We start from the raw sequence: 19,148 nt of genomic DNA, 5'->3' as shown, positions 1-19,148 counted from the left end.
TGCACAACACTTTTGATCTCTTAAGGATAAACTTGAGAGAAAAAATTAGTTAATTTTGATAAAATTTGAAAGAAAATGCACTCCTAAAAAGTAAATGAAATTTAAAGACTGTCAAAGTGGTTATGCCTTTTTGAACTTTTTTAAAAAACAATTTCATTATTTCTTATAACAAAAATATATCATTTTCCCACCCTAAACAATATCAATATCCAACTTACAGTTTACGATTACCTCTGTCCACTACCAGTGGAAGCACCCTGAAAAACTCCTCTCTCCATCTGCAGTTTCCAGGAAACACCCAATGCAACGTTAAGTACCTTTACTCTTTCCACTTTACAGATAAGCTTCTAACCACTTGCAATTGGTAGCAACCTCCAGGTATGGGGGAACAAAACAAAAAAAGCATCAGGCCTGGTGGTCACAGAAAGGTTAACACAGATAAAAACAAGTAACTGTCTAAAAATTCTTTTTTTAACATGATCAAGTTTCTGCAATTGGCCAAACTTGAATTTTAAATATGTTCTTCACCTATGGCTAACATTTATCAGCAACAACATGTAGTTCATACTACTGCTTCCCCCTGCCAACAACATCTTTTTTCAGACATGCTATTCCTTCGTGTACTGTTTGGAGGGAAACAGTTCCCAGTAATAAAAATTCCTTCTGTATTTTTTTTCCACTCCCTTCCAACTTATACAAAACAAGAAAGCATAACACACAGCCTTTTATGGTTAAAAAGATCCTGACCAAGGTTCTTAATGTTCTTGGACAAGTGATGCCCACATTACCACAACGTTTTCTTGACTTAACACAGTTTGAAGATGGGGATGAAGCCTTACATGCTCCAGGCTTAAGAGATTTGTTAGGAAGACAAGTCCTGACAGTCACGCTTAAGAGAATAAGGTCATTGATTTATCAGGGAAAGAGTCCATTAAAATTATAGAATTAATATATTTGCAGATGGTTACTTAACAGGAAGCTGCTGAGGTTTCGAAACATTCCTTTCTCAGTCAGCATTGATAAATGATTTGCTGTACATTTACAGAGCTTTCAACATGATAGATAGAAGCTGGTTTGCAACTAATGGCCACATCAAAAGTGAACATTCCTGAAAAAAAATAGAAATAATAAAATAAGCATTTTCAGATATATCATTCTCCACGATAGTTCTGTAATGATCTGAATGCATACATGCACAGCAGAAATAGGTAAATATGCATAGACAATATTGTGAAAGTTTCAAACTAGTGTTTTTTAAAGTTTACATGCACTAAACTGCCACAATTTTAACCACAGTAAGAATCTCACTGCATTTTTCAAAGACTTCAAAATTAGAATATGAAGATGAACAGATAAAATTTGTTACCACTTTCTGTGATTCAGACAGCACTCTAATGTATTTTGTATAGATGTAAATATTTTAATTGATAGTACCTTACAAAATTATGCCTTAAAACGATAACACAGATTACTCATCTTTCTTTACAAATTCAGACTCTCGCTTTTTCTGTCCACCCAGTATCTTTTCATAACAAAATGAGCTGTTAAGCTCTCTTCGTGCTGCAAACACTTTGGATTCTCTTTGCTCATGTGAAGGGAGAGCCATTGCCATCACAGTAACAGCAATGAACAACTCTGGAGGAAGGAGAGAAGGTACTGCACCTTGACCTACCACAACTGTTCTTGCTCTGATCGCCTGACTTGAAATATGTTTTTAAACCTTGGATGGGCGTTCTTGAAGTGATTTAAACAAAGCTGATAGAAAAAGAAGTTGCACAAAGGAGTTTACAGACAAATTCAACCAATTTGCTCACAGTGCTAATCAAGTAAATATTCTGCTTGGGCAACCATCCCACTCCAGTAACATTTTTTACATGATGAAAAACTTTCCAACGTCAGCAAGTTTTTGATTCCAATCTACACATACTGGATTAAAAAAAAAAAAAAAAAGAGAGAGGCTATAAGAAGATCAGCAGTCAGGAGTCAGGTGGAAGAGACAGACAAGTACTTACCCGGACAAATACGGAGACAGATAAGCACAGCTTGCCATGAATGTTGGCAACTGGGGGGCCAACAAGCTCATCTCACATGTCAAATGGCTACATGAGGCACATGGGAAAACCACAACTAAATGAGCTGAGGGATTAAACCCATATGAAATGGAGTTTCTCTATTTCTACTGCTCACCAACCAGGCCATTTTACTTAAAACATTCATCTGTTTGTCAGGAAACTGCACGCATCACCCTGCTCCATAAATGTAGTCCTACTAAGCAAACACTCACCTTTTGTCTTGCTGAACTATACAGCAAAATTATTATTTTTTAAATCCTATTTGTTATAACCCTTAAAACCTACAAGACTATGATTATATAATCCTCCACACCTACAAGACTACAATTTTTCAATCTTATATGCATCTTTTTTTTGTTGTTGTTATATTAGCTTTGTAGTTTTATTCCTCTTTTTTATTCAGCAATGAAGGATTTTATTAATACATTGTTGATTCATACACAGTTACTTACCTTACTCAACATTTTCGTGTTGCTCGTGTAAGGCTATCTACAGCATTTTTCTAGGTAAGGGCTATTTAGCTACTTTCAGAAGTTTTATAAATGAAGTAGCCAAGGAAAAATAACTCTGCAGAATGCAATACTGCCTTCCATGAGTCAGATAGATAATATATGCCTCCACATTGCTTTAACAGGTATAGTCTCCCAAATCTGATACTATCATTGCCTGAAGGCCTATAAACTGGGCTGCAGTTTGATCACACATCTTTTCAAGAAGGAACTGGCAACACGCTGTAAATAAGAAAAAGAATGTCTTAGGTTGCTGCCGTACGGTAAAACCAATGCTGCAAGAACACGATCCTGAAATGCCAGCCTTGTTTATTACACTTTCAGTTGCACAGCTTCTCATGGAACATTTGCTATTGCAACCAGAAGATTCCCTCTGGTAATTGTGTTCCAACATTTCTGTTGTTTGTGAGAGCCCATAAAGCATGCAGTTTTAGAGTTTCATATTATTAGCACCACAGTTCTTTCAGCCTACCAAACAAGTTGCAAAAATCCTGGTCGTTCATCTTTCTTCCAAGTATATTGCCTGCACTAAATAAGCCTATAAGCCCTTTTTTTTTTTTATTAGCCAGTATCCATCTACTTATTTCCCAGTCTTGAAATAATGTCTCAACAGTGCAAGTGTTCTATTTGTAAGCAAAGATGAAAACTGTAAAGAAGATCAAATTAAAATTTTATCTTAGTTACTTCTTGCTCAGAGAGGACTATCAGACAGCAAGTCAAATTTCACATACTGTCAATACGTGCTCTGTCATTTGTTTCATTTTTTTAAATCAGTAAAACATTTATTGTGTTTTCCTGTAATGCAGGATACTGCTGTGCTTTCTGCAGTTTGGAAGGAAGGTATTTTGTAAGTTCTAAGTATCATAAGAGACACAGAGCTCGATGAAATTGAGTGCAATCTTAACAAGAGTCTGATAAGATGTAATTGTTCATTGTCACTCAGGTCAGCAGTACACAGGGAGTGAGCATCTCATTCCTTTTAGAAATTGAAACTGAATGCTTTTTATTGCTTAGACCAATAGCTAGAATTTTGAGCCCTAGTTTTTTAATGCCAGGGCTTTTTGGTGTTGCTTTAATTACATAGTTTGGTAGAAAGAGAAAAAGCACTGTACAGTTTTGCAATGGAAAAGGTGGATTATATGAGTCAATATCTTATCTTTTAAGTTACTGTCCAATGATAATAGGTGTCCGTGATAACTAAAATCAACAGGAACTTAAGACACTCAAGCTCCTGGAAGAACAGTAAAGAATTTTGAGAAAGAAATAAAAAAAATTCTCAGTAGTACAATGGCCTGAGGAAAAACTTCAGACAACTCTGAAGTCATACAATTCTTGCTGGGAGCATTAGTTTGTTTTCTTCAAGAGAAGTGTGCACAAGTGCAAAGGACCCGAATAATTGCTCGTTTGAATTGTGATGAATTGCTAAGATTATGAAAAGAGAGGGGAGAAGAACACCAATTCAGTTAAAGCCTTGGACAAGCTCTCTATTCACGGCTCAGGATCCCGTGGTAAATTTGGGTACATCTTGTTCCTCTATGCTTCGAGTCCTGTCTAAAAAAATGAGTGTTTTTTCCCCATATGTCACAATTACTATGACAATACATAAAATAGTCATTTATGGTATGTTCAGTTACTATTTTAATCTAGCCTACATAGATAAAGAGACAATACTTCTAAGTGTGTGGCAAAATGGTAATCTGTGTATAATTTGGCCTCCATTTGAAGAGCTAATCTAATCATTTTACAATATTAAGATGAAAATTAAGTTTCAAAAAGTAATGAGCCTAAGCAAAATGAGATAGAATTAATGATTTTATCTCGGACACTATAAATGCTAAACAATGAAAATAATAATTTGGAACAAGTGTGTTTATTCTTTGTTAACCAACACGTTGTCCTTAGCGTTCTTGCAAATGAGGAGCTGATTATTTACATATCATCAGTCAGTCATCAGTTTTAGTCAAGACATCAGTCACATTTGTCTAACATTTTTCTAGACGCAAAGAAGATGTTACAGTAAAACACAGAATATCTGGTATCTCCAAATACATAATAAACAAGTTGAGATACATAAAAATGTACGTATTACAGCAGTGTACTACCAAAGCTAACATGAATAATAATGAAAAAGAACGGCAAGAGCTGAAGGATTATGGTTAGTTTAACTTCATTCACTATTTTCCTTTAGCAGAAGTACTTCCTAACTATATTACATGAGTATAATTAAATACTGTATGTGCACTCCGTGCAGTTTGTTATGTAACTGAAAACCAACATTTAATTCATGGAGATCTTTTTGCCTGAATTCTGATGTCATGGAAACTAAGCAGTGCACCTAATTGCATACAATAATGCCAAATTAATCCTCCTCCCCACTGCCCCATCTCTCCCATGGACAGGCTGCTTGCAATGATTACAGGTCCCAGCACATAAAAGACATACAAGTTCTAGCATGAAAACTTAAATTATTGAAACAAAGAAATAGAGTCAACAGGTCTGAGCTTTATTTATCTTTCTTTCGCTGTCTCACCGAGACGCTGCTGGTCAAGGAAGTCTTTCCTTTAGCTTTCCCCATCAAAAGTCTCCTTCTCAACCGGAAAACACCAAAGTGTATCTTACGTAAACAAGCAACAACTTTCTTAAATAGAAGTTACTGTAGAAATGCAAGGCTTGATAGAGACATAAAGCACATTATTCATTAGCAATTAGTGGAGAATATGCTGTACATTCTTTGGGTAACATGGAGAACAACCTGATGGTTTTTCTTTACCTTATGCTTCATGATATTATAATCAATTAAACAGAAAGAAATGTGATGGATCATCAACATCAGAATGTTTACTGCTGACAGTAATTGATTCAACAGTCAAGCTTTCATCTTTTTGGCTTAAACCTTTAAATCTATGAAACCAAATAGAAGTGAGTAGTGTAATACAGTGTGCTACAGTTATTTTTCTAATACATATTAAACAACAACAAAAACGTAGACTGAGAGTCATCACAGTAGTTGGGTGTATTTGTTGGAAAGAAGTTACCAGTGCAAATTACGGAGGCCAAAACAAGAATGACTAAGCATCATATGAAATCATCATACATACATATATTCATGTTAGCAGTATTCTTTCTTAAGAAGACAGACATACTTTAGTAACCTAAGCCAGAAAAAAAATCACTATAGCAGTAAATAACATTTGTATGTAAAATTGACTTTAAAAACTCAAAACATGAGCTTCTGTAGGATGTAAGCTCTGATCTGAAGTTTAAGGAAGACACCTACTAGTAGAAAGAGGCTGTGGGCTCAACACTGAAATATCATTAACACCCTACCATCGTGCTTTATGTACTTCTATATTTGCAAATGTGATTTGCCAATTAATGTCTTCAAAAAACATTGCTATGCTGCTCATATCCTACGTTCTACAACTTCCTAAATATTTTTCCTTTAAAGAAGCAGCAGCAACTGGGAATTGAAGAAAAAATACTAATTCAAAATCCTCTATACCGTTTCAGAACAGTGTATGTTTCTTGTTTTATATAGTATGGGTGGACCACGACAGATGAAACAAGCACCACCATTATGTAATAACCTGCAATTATTTTTATGGCTATTGAATTCCATTCTTCCTATGCAATACATATAATGCTAATGTCAAGCAATAGTATAAATTACAAGCCCTAACAAGGCAGTAAACCTGAACCAAGTCACGCAACATAACGTATCTACAAAATTTCCCACCATATGCAAAAAAGGCTTTTCAACTTCAGAAGCTTTTTTTTTGGGAAACTTTTTATTCCTTTTTTTTTTTTTTTTTTTAAGAAAAATGAACAAAAAAACACACCTGTTTCTACTCATCTCCAAATAGTCTCCAAATAGCAAATTAATAGTTCTATTACATTAGGAAAAAAACAAATTTATATGAACACCATAAGACTTAATATAACAATAGATATGGTAGCCCTTGCCTTTCCTACTGCATCATAAAAATAAAATGTTTAAATATAACTGTCATCAGAAATACAGTTGATTGGAGATTGTGATTCACATTAAGATCATAACCTATAAAAATCATCAGCTGTGCAGAATGAGCTGTTCCAGTTGACAGATCCTATTAGCAAAATCTGCCAATAAATTAGAGAAAAAGATTTAAAAAAAATGCTTTTGGCTTTCAGCATATGGAGCTTAAGGTGCTCCTGACTCTAACACGTTTTATGTGGTTTCGGTAACTACTTACTGCAAACAAATCATATTGTTGTGAAAAAGTTAGTAGTAATAAGATTTAGTGAGAACAAAGGGAACTGATCAGTTTATAAAAATCAAATATAACCTGTTCTGATTATAAAATATACTTTTACAGAGTTTTGCTTCCCTTGATTTATGTGCAACAGATATTAGAATAAAATCATTAAAGGATGACTAATTAAATTGTAGTTTCTGTAAATATTTTGGAGCTTCACTGAATTATAGCAGTAACATTTTACTTTTAACCTTCCAGTGCCAGAAATAGTCCAGAATCTGTAGACTTCATGGCAAAGCCAAGAGGGCTGAATTATTCAGCAAAACTCTGCAAGGTTACTAATTAGGCTGCAGTAGTAAGAGTAGCAAAGAAGAATAATGCGTCTGTACATTGGAACAGGTAATATCTTACAGTTTTACCTGCAGTGAACACTGAAACTTCCCAATAAATATAAAAACAAAAACTGTACAACTAACACATTTGATGTTTTTAAGCTACTACCAAAAAAAAAAACAAAACACTTAAAATTTTATTGCCAAAAAGTCACTTTCTGGCAGTTTAAGATGTTTTTGAGTCAGAAACACTCAAAGACATGAATAATTTTAAAATATATATATTTTGATCTCACATACTATTTATGCTCCCCTCTTTGGAGTTTGCCTGCTTCTGGCAACAGGATGGTAACTCTGATGCTGGCCAGAATACGGACGAAAAGCACTTCCTTGATGGTATTCCATTAAGCACGTTTTGATGAGAAAACTGGACAGCAAAACTGCAGATTTTGGGGCACAGGCTACAATGAAAGATTCTTAGAGACAAGTATCAATGATATCTCTTCTTGATAGATGCCTTCCACACACGGGTTACATTTATTTTCATGGCCTCAAGATTGTACGATTTACTGGCTTCAGCTACTGCAAACTGTTCTGTTTCAAACGCTGCCAGTACTAACTTGCACAGACCTATTTCTAATCTAAAATCTCAATGGCTCATTATAATTGCATGCTATAAAGTTTGCCTTTAAACTATTAACAGAAGAAATCTAAACAGTCTTTGACGTTTCGATATTCTGTTTAAGTAATTTAATGCTGGTACAATAAGTAATTTACTGAATATCATACTGACATCTACTCATACAATTTAAAGTATTTGCTCAGAATGCTTACATACGTCCTAAGATTAGGAATGCACTTCAGGAAGTTAACTTCATGCCTCTGACACAAAGTCTTCAGTAGTAAAAGATTAATAGCAATCTAGGTACCAGCTTAGAAGATCCCCATGGAAAGAGTGGTCAAAGTATTGTGAAATGTAGCTACATACTACTTCAGAATTACCCCCAAGTCTTACCAACTGTCAGTTTCCCCATTTGTAAAAGAGGTAAAATGACAGCTGACACCACAGACACGACAAGCTTCAGAAAACATGCAGGTCCATTACTCTACCCAATATAAAAGATATACGTACAGTATGGGAAGACACGTTAATGGTTATTTACTGTGTAATATTCAGTGCTATTTTGAGAAGCAGCTGCTCAGCACAGCATAAAAACAGGGTAGTGTAAAAAGTTGAGGTCAGGTTCTGGTCTCTAATTTCTTCTTGCCACTGACTTTGTGACTTCAGGACACTAAACATTAAGTTTTAATAAGCCAGCTAGCAATAAAATTAAGTTTAAAAGCAAAATAAGATTTTCAGTACAGGCTAATATTAGACTTTTTCAGAATATTTAGTTCAAAAATTTCAGTTAAATAGCAGAGGTACTACTTTTTTAAACAAATGTATTTGTATTTTGGTATTTGCAGCAATTTAACACAAACCTTGAAGGACGTCAATTGAATCCAACTGCTAAGTTGCAATAGTAAAGAAACTGGCCTGGAAAAGTCTCCTCTGACCCTTCATGCTATACTTCTGTTTGTTGTCCGCTACAGTTGATTTCTCAAACATACGGTCTTTTATTTTTATTACGGTCTTTTCACTGTACCTGGAATTTGGTCTACTTAGTAAACAGAAGTTGTGCTGAAGTCTTTAACAGACTTCCAAATGATGAAATCACAATAAGGAAAAACACAAATATGTGCTCTTATCTTTCAATTTGAACTTCAGGATAAACCTTTTCCATTGACAGTCTTACAAACAACTGTTTTGCCCCTGGCAATGTGTCTAGACAATGTTTATTATTTGTTTCAGTTCTGAAAGATATGCGTCGAATACAATGGTCATCACAAAAATCTCTTTAGAAAAAAGTCTAAGATTAAAAAAAGCCTTCTCAAAAAAAAAAAAAAAAAAGATAGTCTGCTTTGTGTATTTCCTTTTCACTTGAATAGCAAAATTGGTCCAGATATTAACTATTCACCAGGGCACAACATGCAGGTATGTGAAGATAGGAAATCAATACATTAAAAGTTTCATATAAGAAGGAGGTGCCAATAAGGATACTTACTATTTAACCAAAATCTAAAAAAAATAGTGAATAAAAAATATCTACGTCTTGTTTTCAACAGTGTAATTGGCAACGTGCTCTAAAGTCCATTCACTCTGTGCAACTATGCTACAGGCACATAATCCAGCACAATTTGCAAATTACTCAGATGGAGATGTTTAATGAGTTATCGTTGATAACTCATGATAACACAAGTCCCTCTGATTAAAACTGCAAAGAATTAAAATAAATTTGGATGAGGTATCTTAGATGCTAAGGCTATTACCTTCATTATTACTCTAGCATATGTGGTACCTGCAAAGAGACAGACGTGAAGTACCAACTGACTTTCAGACGTTGTACGTGCAGAAAGGACTTCCACTTATCAATGCTGTCTCAAAATGAAAAATTGTGCAGCCAACAGAAAAGAATTTAAGCCAAAATAACGTGCTGATTAAAAATCCAACTCAATAAAATGGAAAGGGAGAGAATACTAGTAAACAGAGATGCAAATATTTTCCTGAACCAAAGCCAGGTTCTTCTCAAGTAAGAGAACCTTAAGGAAAGATTAACTGGTAATGAACCTTGCAGTAGTCGAAGCCACTAACTTGATTTTGCAGTTGTTTAATGCTTGAAAGTTTCACACATTTCAAACACAATTGCTTAAGAAAAAGTTGAAACAAAAGGTCCGCATTCAACTCAAAACCTTGCATCAAAGCATGATTTTGAAAAAAAAAAAAAAAGGAAAAAAGGGTGTCTTTTCCTAGATGTACATTTTCCTGTAAACCAACATTTCTTTCTGATCAGTTGTTCAGCATAAAAAATAAAGCATGATACATTTTCTTTCAAATATGAAGGAATATACCACAGGAATTTACGAAGAGATTGATCTGCTGCAGTCATTACTACAATCAGCATTTTGCTTCCTAATAAATTATATCCAAAGAACACTGAGTAAAATTTAAGAATTCAAAGGAGAGACTGTGTACTCTGCACTGCTCTTTTAATCATTTTTGTACTTTTTCATATACTCAGCTACTTTCCTTAAAACATACGCACACTTGAACTGAATTTTAAATTTAACGCAGCAAATGCCTTTAAATAAGCTGGCAAATCAGACTTCCCAGTACATAACAGCCCAACTCACGTTATGCCTTCATTTCTTATTCATCATGAGGAAAAGAAGATATTCTCACCATCATCAGTACAAAGTTGACAGACCAAGATCTAATGAATGAGTGTATTATCAGGTTCAAAGACTCTGTAAAACTACTGAACATTCTCACAGTTTACAATCTCTAACTCAAATATTATCTTAATATACAAAGCTTTACAGTTACATTTCTAATGAAATACCAAATGAAATAGGTAAAAATTTCAGATGAGTATTACAAATCATTGGGGTGCTAGGAATGATTAATGAGGCAAGAATAATTGGGTCTTTAAGTATTTCACCAGATTTTAATCCAGGGAGTATTAATTAAACATAAAAAAGATCCCATGACAGGGAAAGTATAACACAGGTCTGGACTCTCTAAATCATTACAGAGAAGCTACTGCACATTATGAAACTGGCTACAGACTGAACATAATTCAAGCACAGCATTCGGTTCTGCACTTCTAACATTAATACACTAACAGCCTTCAGTTACTGACTGACTGCTCTTCCACCTTTCAGGATAATATATTGACAATTACTTCCTCCACATTAATGGATGCTCCATCATGTGCCATAACTCAGCAAGCAACATTGAAGCCAACATAACTCTCAGATATGATTGCAAATAAATTCCTATTACAAAAATCAGATCTATTTATGTCAAAAGTATCATCAAAAAAAAACGTGGATAGCTTAAAAAACACTTTTTTTTAAAATACCTTTGTAAATTTGGAATTGTAAAGTTGGAGCATAATTACCTCAACCACAATCTATCTGCATTTGTATCGTTGCCACATGAGATGACATTGATAGAGCTAATAATGTCAGAATACAAGGAGCTAAAGGCAATAGGGGAAAAAGATCCATGCCTGCTACAGTGTACTTTGTCATAGTCCGTGCTGCAGCCTGAGTCAAACTATTCTTTGTTGTCAACAAACACTGATGGAATAAAACTGTATTTCTTCTCCTGTGGCTATTCATCCAGACTAAACATCAGCCTCCTACCACAGACAGTTAACCTGTTAGTTTGCATATCAGAAGTCTGTGTCAGAAATCTAAGGATTTCATCAGTACACTGTCCATCAAAAAGGACGTGCCATGTTAAAAATCCAGGTTATTACATACAAAAAGAAAAACATTAATTTTAAAACTGCAACACTAAGACATTAAGATTTTAGAAACGTTAAAGTAAAGGCAGACTGGGAAACTTTGATTCTGTGTCCTTCTGTGCATGCCTCCTCACATCAAACAATCTACATATGCATGCAAATAAACACATTCTCCTTCAGACTACTGAATCATTCAGTACTCAGGGTGAATAATGGTCTAGGAAGCAGTGGTGGAGCGCTGATGATCTATCTGCAGGATATCATCGTCGTTTAGAGCAGGTGGAAGATGGTTAGTGAACACGATAGGGTATTATAGTAAGAAACAGTGTACTGACACGCATTAAAATGTTACTCTAAAAAAACACAATTAGAAACTGTTTCTATCTCAGGATTTCTACATGATGGCAGTTACTTAAATCATACACCACCTTTAAATCCCAAGTCTTGTAATTTCCTTAGCGGCTGAACAAAGGTGACAGACAGCCCTGTGACTAAAATTCTTCACCAATTTAAAAACTGTTCCTGGAAAATACAGCACCCTGGACCTCAGGAAGGAACATGATGATAAGGAACAAGCATAGTTCATGATAGCCCTGCACAGCCTCTTCTTTCCACAGCATATTTCAGAAACCTATCACAAAAATGTTGAAATGCTGCAGTCCAGGTGAACTGTTGCTGCATCCTCCTCCTAAATGCCTGAAAAGCCCATGGCCAACCCTCTTACCACTGACTTTGCCACAGCAAGTGAGTAGAGAAGGCCCTGATGAAAGACAGATGCTGCAACAGATTGATAATATCTGGAGGCTTTTGAGAAAGGCAGGAACAGGTCATTACTCAAACAATGAGCAGTCTATAGAAGTTAGAGAGATCACAGGATCCTGAGTTCAGATTGCAATGAAAAATTTCAGTTATAGAATAGCTGTGCCTGCCTTTATTTTCATGGTTCTTAGCTTGAAACTCTATTTGGAGAAACACTCAGGATTCACACTTGCAGTTGTGACCTAGCAATAGTTGAAGACTTGTAACAAAAAGATGAAGAGGAGGTCTACACTGACATTTTCATCTCAACACATTAGTAGCTGCTCTCCTTAACAAATATTTAAAAGTAAAAAGCTGAGTAAGGAGTCAGACGTAGTTTAAAGGAAAGATGGGTGTTGGTAGCATCAGCTGACTTAAATCTTGTCTGCAGCAAGAGTTCTGGCACTTTATTCTGACGTTAATGTTAGACACATCTTTCACTGTGTACTCTGAATATAGTAACATTGGCCTTGTGATGGGCTTCCACAGAAACTGATTGGAAGAGCGACTGCCCACCTGCTGTGAAAACCACTCATTTCAAATTATCCCATGTTGGTAGTTTCTCAGTTTTTTTCATTCCCAGCAATGACAGAAATACTTTTTTCCAACTTATGCCAATACTCTACTCTCCTACATCCTTGCTAGAATTATGAAAAGTGTCTGGTCAACATAATGTTTATTTCAAAAACAATGAAATAAAGTAATCATCAAAACCTTCAGTTTTTGTCATGAGCATTTGCCTTCATTCCCTGTTAAGAAATGGTACGTTTAGTTTGCTTTTCTGCTTGCACTGTCAAGACTACCAGTGCAATTTGACTGTTGAAAAAAGCCTCAGAACAAAGGTATTCCACGCAATCTTCTACAAAGCTCTTTAGCATGACAAGTGTATGTTTACTATCTGGTAAAGTGGCATTAAACAACAATATGTCCAATACCACATTTCCAAATCATCATCTAATCGGGTTTAGACATGGTGCACTTGCAAATTCTTGGAGAGGAAGAGGGCAGGAAAGCAAAAATAGTTACTAAGAACATTTCAATAATTCATTCTCTCTCAAACAGACACTGTCAACTTAGACATTCATTTTACCTTGAGAAGGTATGTAGGAATATTGCTGAAATCTACAGGCAACTTCAAGAGGAAGCGAGCTGAGAATTCACCAGTCTGTGAAAAAAAGCATAAGAATAATGAGAGCTAGTGTCTAAAACAGAATCACAAATTGAATGCACTGAGGATGAAATATTAACCAAAAAAATGTGTAAGAGCTCATACCAAACAGAAGGGCTGAGTTAAAAGAACATTTCTCAGTGGAATTACCGAAGATGAAAAGAAATAATTTACAGATTCCACATGTATTATATGATAAAACACTTTAAAACCATAAAACGTCACTGCCATGAAGCCTACACCAACAAGTAGCCAGAGGGCAACAACACAAATGGCAAAAATTAGACTATACTTTGTTAGGCCCTAAATATAGTTCTATGTTATCTGTACTCATTTGTGGACAAAGGATCAGTAAGACCTGCAAATGATCTAAAAGCAAAGTTAAAAACTTGAGAAAGTTGTAAGAACAGTCAAAATACACACATTTTCCCAAAAACTGCAGATATACATAACAGAATAAACTTTGAGTTGGGTAAGGTAAAAATGTATCAAAACGTTTGTGTTGTTTTTTCTTTCCCTTTTTTTTTTTTTTTCCAGAGGACACGAAGAACTGAGGTAGAATGCTCTCTGCAATTTCTTTTCAGAAATATGCAATTCTTAACACTTAGACAACAGTTTATTGAAAATTTGCCAAGTGTCCCCTACACGCTGCTGAATTTTACGCATAAAGTGTATGCAAAGGAAATGGAAAGGATTTCCTTTCTGTTTCATACACTTCCTTAAAGCCAGACTTTGTCCACCTGGTTATGAAGCAATCAAGTTGGCTCTTTTTGAAAAACAAATGCTTGTCTGATTTCCTCCGTATTAATTTTTGTCATCCCTATTTTGTAATTCAATAAAATAGCCATTGCTATTTTTGTCACACTGAATTAGCAGCACCAAAAGCATTAAACATTATGTTTTTGCAATTTAGTGCAAAACGTTGAGACAAGTTTGCTTTTTCACTTTAATGCTGCCCCATTTTTGCATATACGTGCTACTTAGTTACTTAGTTATTTGTTGGTGAATTTCATCTTAGTATTTAAATGCTTTGCATTGCCAGAGAAATCAACAAGAAAAATCCTGTTATAAGAAACGTGCAGTAAACAAATTTAAACATGTGCACATACACAGTATGTATTTCAATTCTCATTAGAAGTTATTTCAATGCTCATTAGAAGTGTGAATGTAAATACTGCAGTAGATTTATATAGGATCATTTTTGCTGCATATACAGCTATACCTTGCGGTAGGCAAAAACCTGCAATATATCTGAAACAATCAAAGTATCCTTTGCATAATAGGCAGCTGCAACCTGAAGAAGCAATCACTGACTTTTTGTGTATGCAACACAAAGACCGCTTTGCTGACAGCTAGGGCACTTGCTTTTTAATCAGATCAAAACAAATAGTACAGATAGCCCTTCTTGCCTGGGCTTAAGTTTCAAAATAAGATGTCGTACATCACTGGCCATAAAATGATTTCTGGTGAAATACCAGCTCTAATGGCCTGTTTATGGCCACTGAACACATAAACAACCTCTGATCAAAATATGAGCTACTCTGAGACATGGAAGAAGGTAAGAATTTGCAGGCTAGTTTTTTGTTTTCCTTTTTTTTTTTTTTTTTTTTTTAATGTGATTCAATCAAGATTATTTTGCAATGTACTACTGCCAGAGAGGTCCAGGGAACTGAGAGATTAGATTCAGGTAGTTAACGGGCATCTGTATCAGCTGGTACTCTGCCAACAGGGAGCTACTACGCTAAGTAACAGTTTACCTCTTTGTCATAGATCTTGGAGATACTGGTATAATGGTACACAAGGAGATTTGTTCCATTTTGGGACACAGCACTGAACTCAGGCCTTTTCTTCTATTTATTTTATTTATGTATTAACTCATGTACTTCAGATGATTTGTTTTCATAACACTGTGCAAAGTTCATTCACAAATGATTATTTCACAAGTCTGTTGAGCCACTACCTATTCTTTAGAGACAAAGTAACACGACTTTCAATGAGTTCCAGACAGCGGAGGTAACATGCAGTTCCTCTTGATTTTCAGAGAAACACTGCTATTGCACTGTCAAGACTTAACATGCAAAGATAGTTGTAAAGGACAGAAAGTAGAACCACAGGTTAATGTCATTGGTTTGTGTTTTAGATATTCATAAACAAGCCTCTGTCATGTAAGCACCATGTTCACAGAATCTCCAAATTAGACCCTAGAAGGTCATCTTAACAGAGAATATACTTTGAAAACAAAGCAGACTCTACAGAAACCTCACATAGCTCTGCAATGATTAACAGGATTTGCCTCAAAATGTCTTTAAGATTTACTTGATTGAAGTTTTTTTTCTGAAGATAACATTTCAAACACCAAAATAATTATTTATCCATTCAACAAGGACTGATGAAAAAATCCAAAGGCTTCAGTAGATATGACTTTTCCATAAAAAGGAGAAAAAAAGTAGTTTTCTACAGTCTTGAGTACAATTTTGGCAGCTGCCAGAAGTTAGATAAAATCTGAGTATGGTACAGAAAGCCTTCTGTGCTTCAGTAAAAGCAGTTTGATATTTACAGATGTGGTGAGTTGTGATTCTCTATAGCTGGCATCACAAACTAAGAACAAAAATACTGATTTATAAAGATATGAAATTCTCTCAAAGAAAATTTACTTTGCTTAAAATAAAAAGAAGCTTAGATGGCTTATCTTGAGACAAAATAAAAAATATATATAAGTACTGTCAGTTGTAAACATCTTCATGCCACCTGTAACTTTAAAGGCAATAAAAGTGACAAAGCTGAATTCTAGGCCCTGAAAAAAGAAAGACATTGAGAATTCGAATTTCAGATGACATCTATTTCAGAAGATATCGTTTCTGAAGAATAGCATACATTGAGACTACATAGCTGAAAGTAAGAAGTGTACATGTTCAGCATAAACACAATTAGATATTTCCTGATACACCCTACTCCAAAAATTCCATGATAAATACATTACAAATGGGAAAAAAAACTGATTTTTGCAAAGCTTGTTCCATGGCAGAGAAATCAGTTTAAAAAAAAAATCAAATTGCACACTAACCAATATACCAACACTGCCAATAGCCTCAGTTTAGAAGACTGAGATGGTATACATGGAATATTTCTACATAGCGTGGCACATCGCCCAGGCAAAGGATGCAGTTTCAGGAAGCAGATAAGCCAGTTTAATGTCTGATTGTCATGTGAAGACATGGCACTACAAAGTCACTGCTCTAGCCTGTATTACCTCCTCCCGTCCTTCTGCAGGAAATTAGTCTTTTTTTTCCATCTATTTAGGTTCCTGGAACAACGTATCTAAGCTTAGACAAGTCCCAGAGAGATACAGACAACTGCAGCTACCTATTAAACCAGCTCAACCTTAACATGGAACCACGCTCTAATACATCCTACCTCTAAGCAGGGTGGCCTACCCATGCAGCTACTCTACATCTCAAATCTTCATAGAGGTAAACCTTCCATGTAGTATTGTATTGTACCCTGTAAATACTGCATAGGCTTTTCAAGAGTTTATCATTTTGTCTAAAAATCAGATGAACCAAGAGATCAGGTTGAAAAACAGTTGCTCACCTGAAAACCTGGTTCAAGCAAGGTAAAGGAATGACAGCAATGGAAAAAACAGAGTACTGAGAGTAAACTGGAGTCAAACAAGATTTCTTCACTGGAAACATACAGCAAGGAAATGCACACAAACTCGGTTTTCCAAGGCTGTTATTTATTAAAATAAAAAGATCACTAAAAGCATTTTAGTAGCAATATTCTTACCCAGTTGTTCTTTTTGCCAGCATAGATTTCCATGTTTTCTCCATACTGGGGCTCTTCAAGTAAAGTTTGATATTCAAACATGAGACGCGAGCTCTCACGCAATCGGCTGCACTGAAATTGGTGATACTGCTGCACGAGCTCTTTCACAACAAGCAGCAGACATTCAGGATTTGAAGGATTCCAAGAAGCTAAATTCTGTTGAATTATAAAAGAAAAGAAACCATATTCATTTCCAGCAATCAAAAAATAAGCATTCTCCCTTCCATATTGATACCAGAGACTAGTATGCATGTGGAAGCTTGGTGACAAAGCTAAAACAGTATTAAATTCAAAGGTTATAACATGCTTTGGAAGGAAACCAGGACAAACAGCAAACACAAGCCTTAATGTAAAATGAGAATCTGTATAGGGACCTACCACAGAACAGGTAACACGGTTAGTACCAGGCATAAATAGGCTCAAATCACTATTCCATTCTTCCCTGAAATTACTATTGCATCTGAGGACTTGGAAAGTCTGAATTCAAAAAACTAAAACTGATATGAAACATAAGTGGATCAGATTAAGTGCAACTCTGTGCAGTATCTGACTCCAAAACTGGTCAGCCAATTGACTACACCAAATTGATGCCAACTATGGAAACTAATTATTCAAATAGTCGATACAGTATTTTGACAGTGACACAGGAAATGAACTCAGTGTTGTGTTTACTTCACCTCGACTGTGTATGTACTGTGATTCATTCCCTTAATACAAACACCGTTCATACAAAAGTCTGCCTGGCAGAAGGTTTTATTGCAAGTTGAACAAATATCAAGAAACACAGGTAGCAGAAAAAAAAAGCATTAATACAACTGAAATACTAACTTTTTCAGTAGCAATCTCTCAGTGTAACTACTTCAACCTCAACTTTAACCAGTCTTCTATGCAAAACAAGCTTTAGTTGGGAAGGTTTTCTGTGCTACAAGACATGGCTAACATGATTGGTGTTACACACCTACTTCTGATTGACCTAGAATGGGAATTTGTTAATGGCAAATGAGAGCTCATCCTGTACTCCATACTGATGGAAGATAAGACTGTTCTGGTGCAAAAAAACCAAAAGACAAATCCAGACTGTAGCAATGCCTGTATGATTTATACTTATGTTCTCAACAGGTCTTGATGTAAGCTCAGGAGATGTTAACAGCCATGCAGCTTTTGGTCAGCTATGAGCACAAGCAAAGTTATTCTGTACTTCAGTAGATCAGACATCAGACGTGTGACAACAAACTAGTTGCAATGGGATTTTAAATTGCATGGATTGTACAACTAAGACGAAGATGCTTAGAGATAGTAAAGATGTCTATTTTACAACTATGTCAAGATAAAATATAGTATTTTCAAATAACATTATGCATCAGTATTTGAACTCAAAGTAAATATATGATTACTTTTTCCCTGGAAATTGCAGACATTTCAGATACAAATTATATGCATAATATACATTCTTCAGCAACGACAAAAAAATTCGTTTTAAAAATCTTCAGTAGAAATACTGCTTTGGTATGTGGCATTTTCTACAGCAAGGACAGAAAGTATTTCTGTATTTTGAAGTATTTATCATAAGACTGCTTTATATTAAAACACATACATAATTATGTTTCCTAACCTAGGTTAAGTAAAGGAAAGAAGCTGGATTAAAAACAAAAAAGTGTCCCCTAAAACATAAAAGCAATTCATAATTTGTGTAACATGGGTATCGATCAATACAAGTGGCACAGGTTGCCCAGAGAGGTGGCTGAGTCTCCATCCTTGGATATACTCAAAACCCAACCGGATGCAGTCCTGGACAACCTGCTTTATCTGATCCTGCCCAAGCTCGCTCCTCCCAATCTCTTCTATTTTGTGATCCTG

At 35.3% G+C, this 19,148-nt stretch overlaps 1 protein-coding gene across 3 annotated transcripts in view; it reads right to left on the bottom strand.

Annotated features, from left to right (window-relative positions):
* Window positions 1-19,148, bottom strand: part of BABAM2 (BRISC and BRCA1 A complex member 2) — a 168,112-nt gene that overhangs the window by 103,698 nt on the left and 45,266 nt on the right. For all 3 annotated transcript variants that reach the window (XM_035320764.1, XM_035320766.1, XM_035320765.1), the window contains exons 5-6: window positions 17,253-17,447; window positions 13,389-13,463 (exon numbers count right to left, since the gene is read on the bottom strand). In XM_035320764.1, coding sequence (XP_035176655.1) covers window positions 13,389-13,463; window positions 17,253-17,447 — 270 coding nt within the window. The remainder of the gene's footprint in view (window positions 1-13,388; window positions 13,464-17,252; window positions 17,448-19,148) is intronic.

The sequence above is a fragment of the Oxyura jamaicensis genome, chromosome 3 (assembly GCF_011077185.1).
Source record: "Oxyura jamaicensis isolate SHBP4307 breed ruddy duck chromosome 3, BPBGC_Ojam_1.0, whole genome shotgun sequence".
Taxonomy (NCBI): domain Eukaryota; kingdom Metazoa; phylum Chordata; class Aves; order Anseriformes; family Anatidae; genus Oxyura; species Oxyura jamaicensis.
The sequence above is the reverse complement of the archived record's forward strand: the minus strand, read 5'-3'. Positions and strand labels throughout refer to the sequence as shown.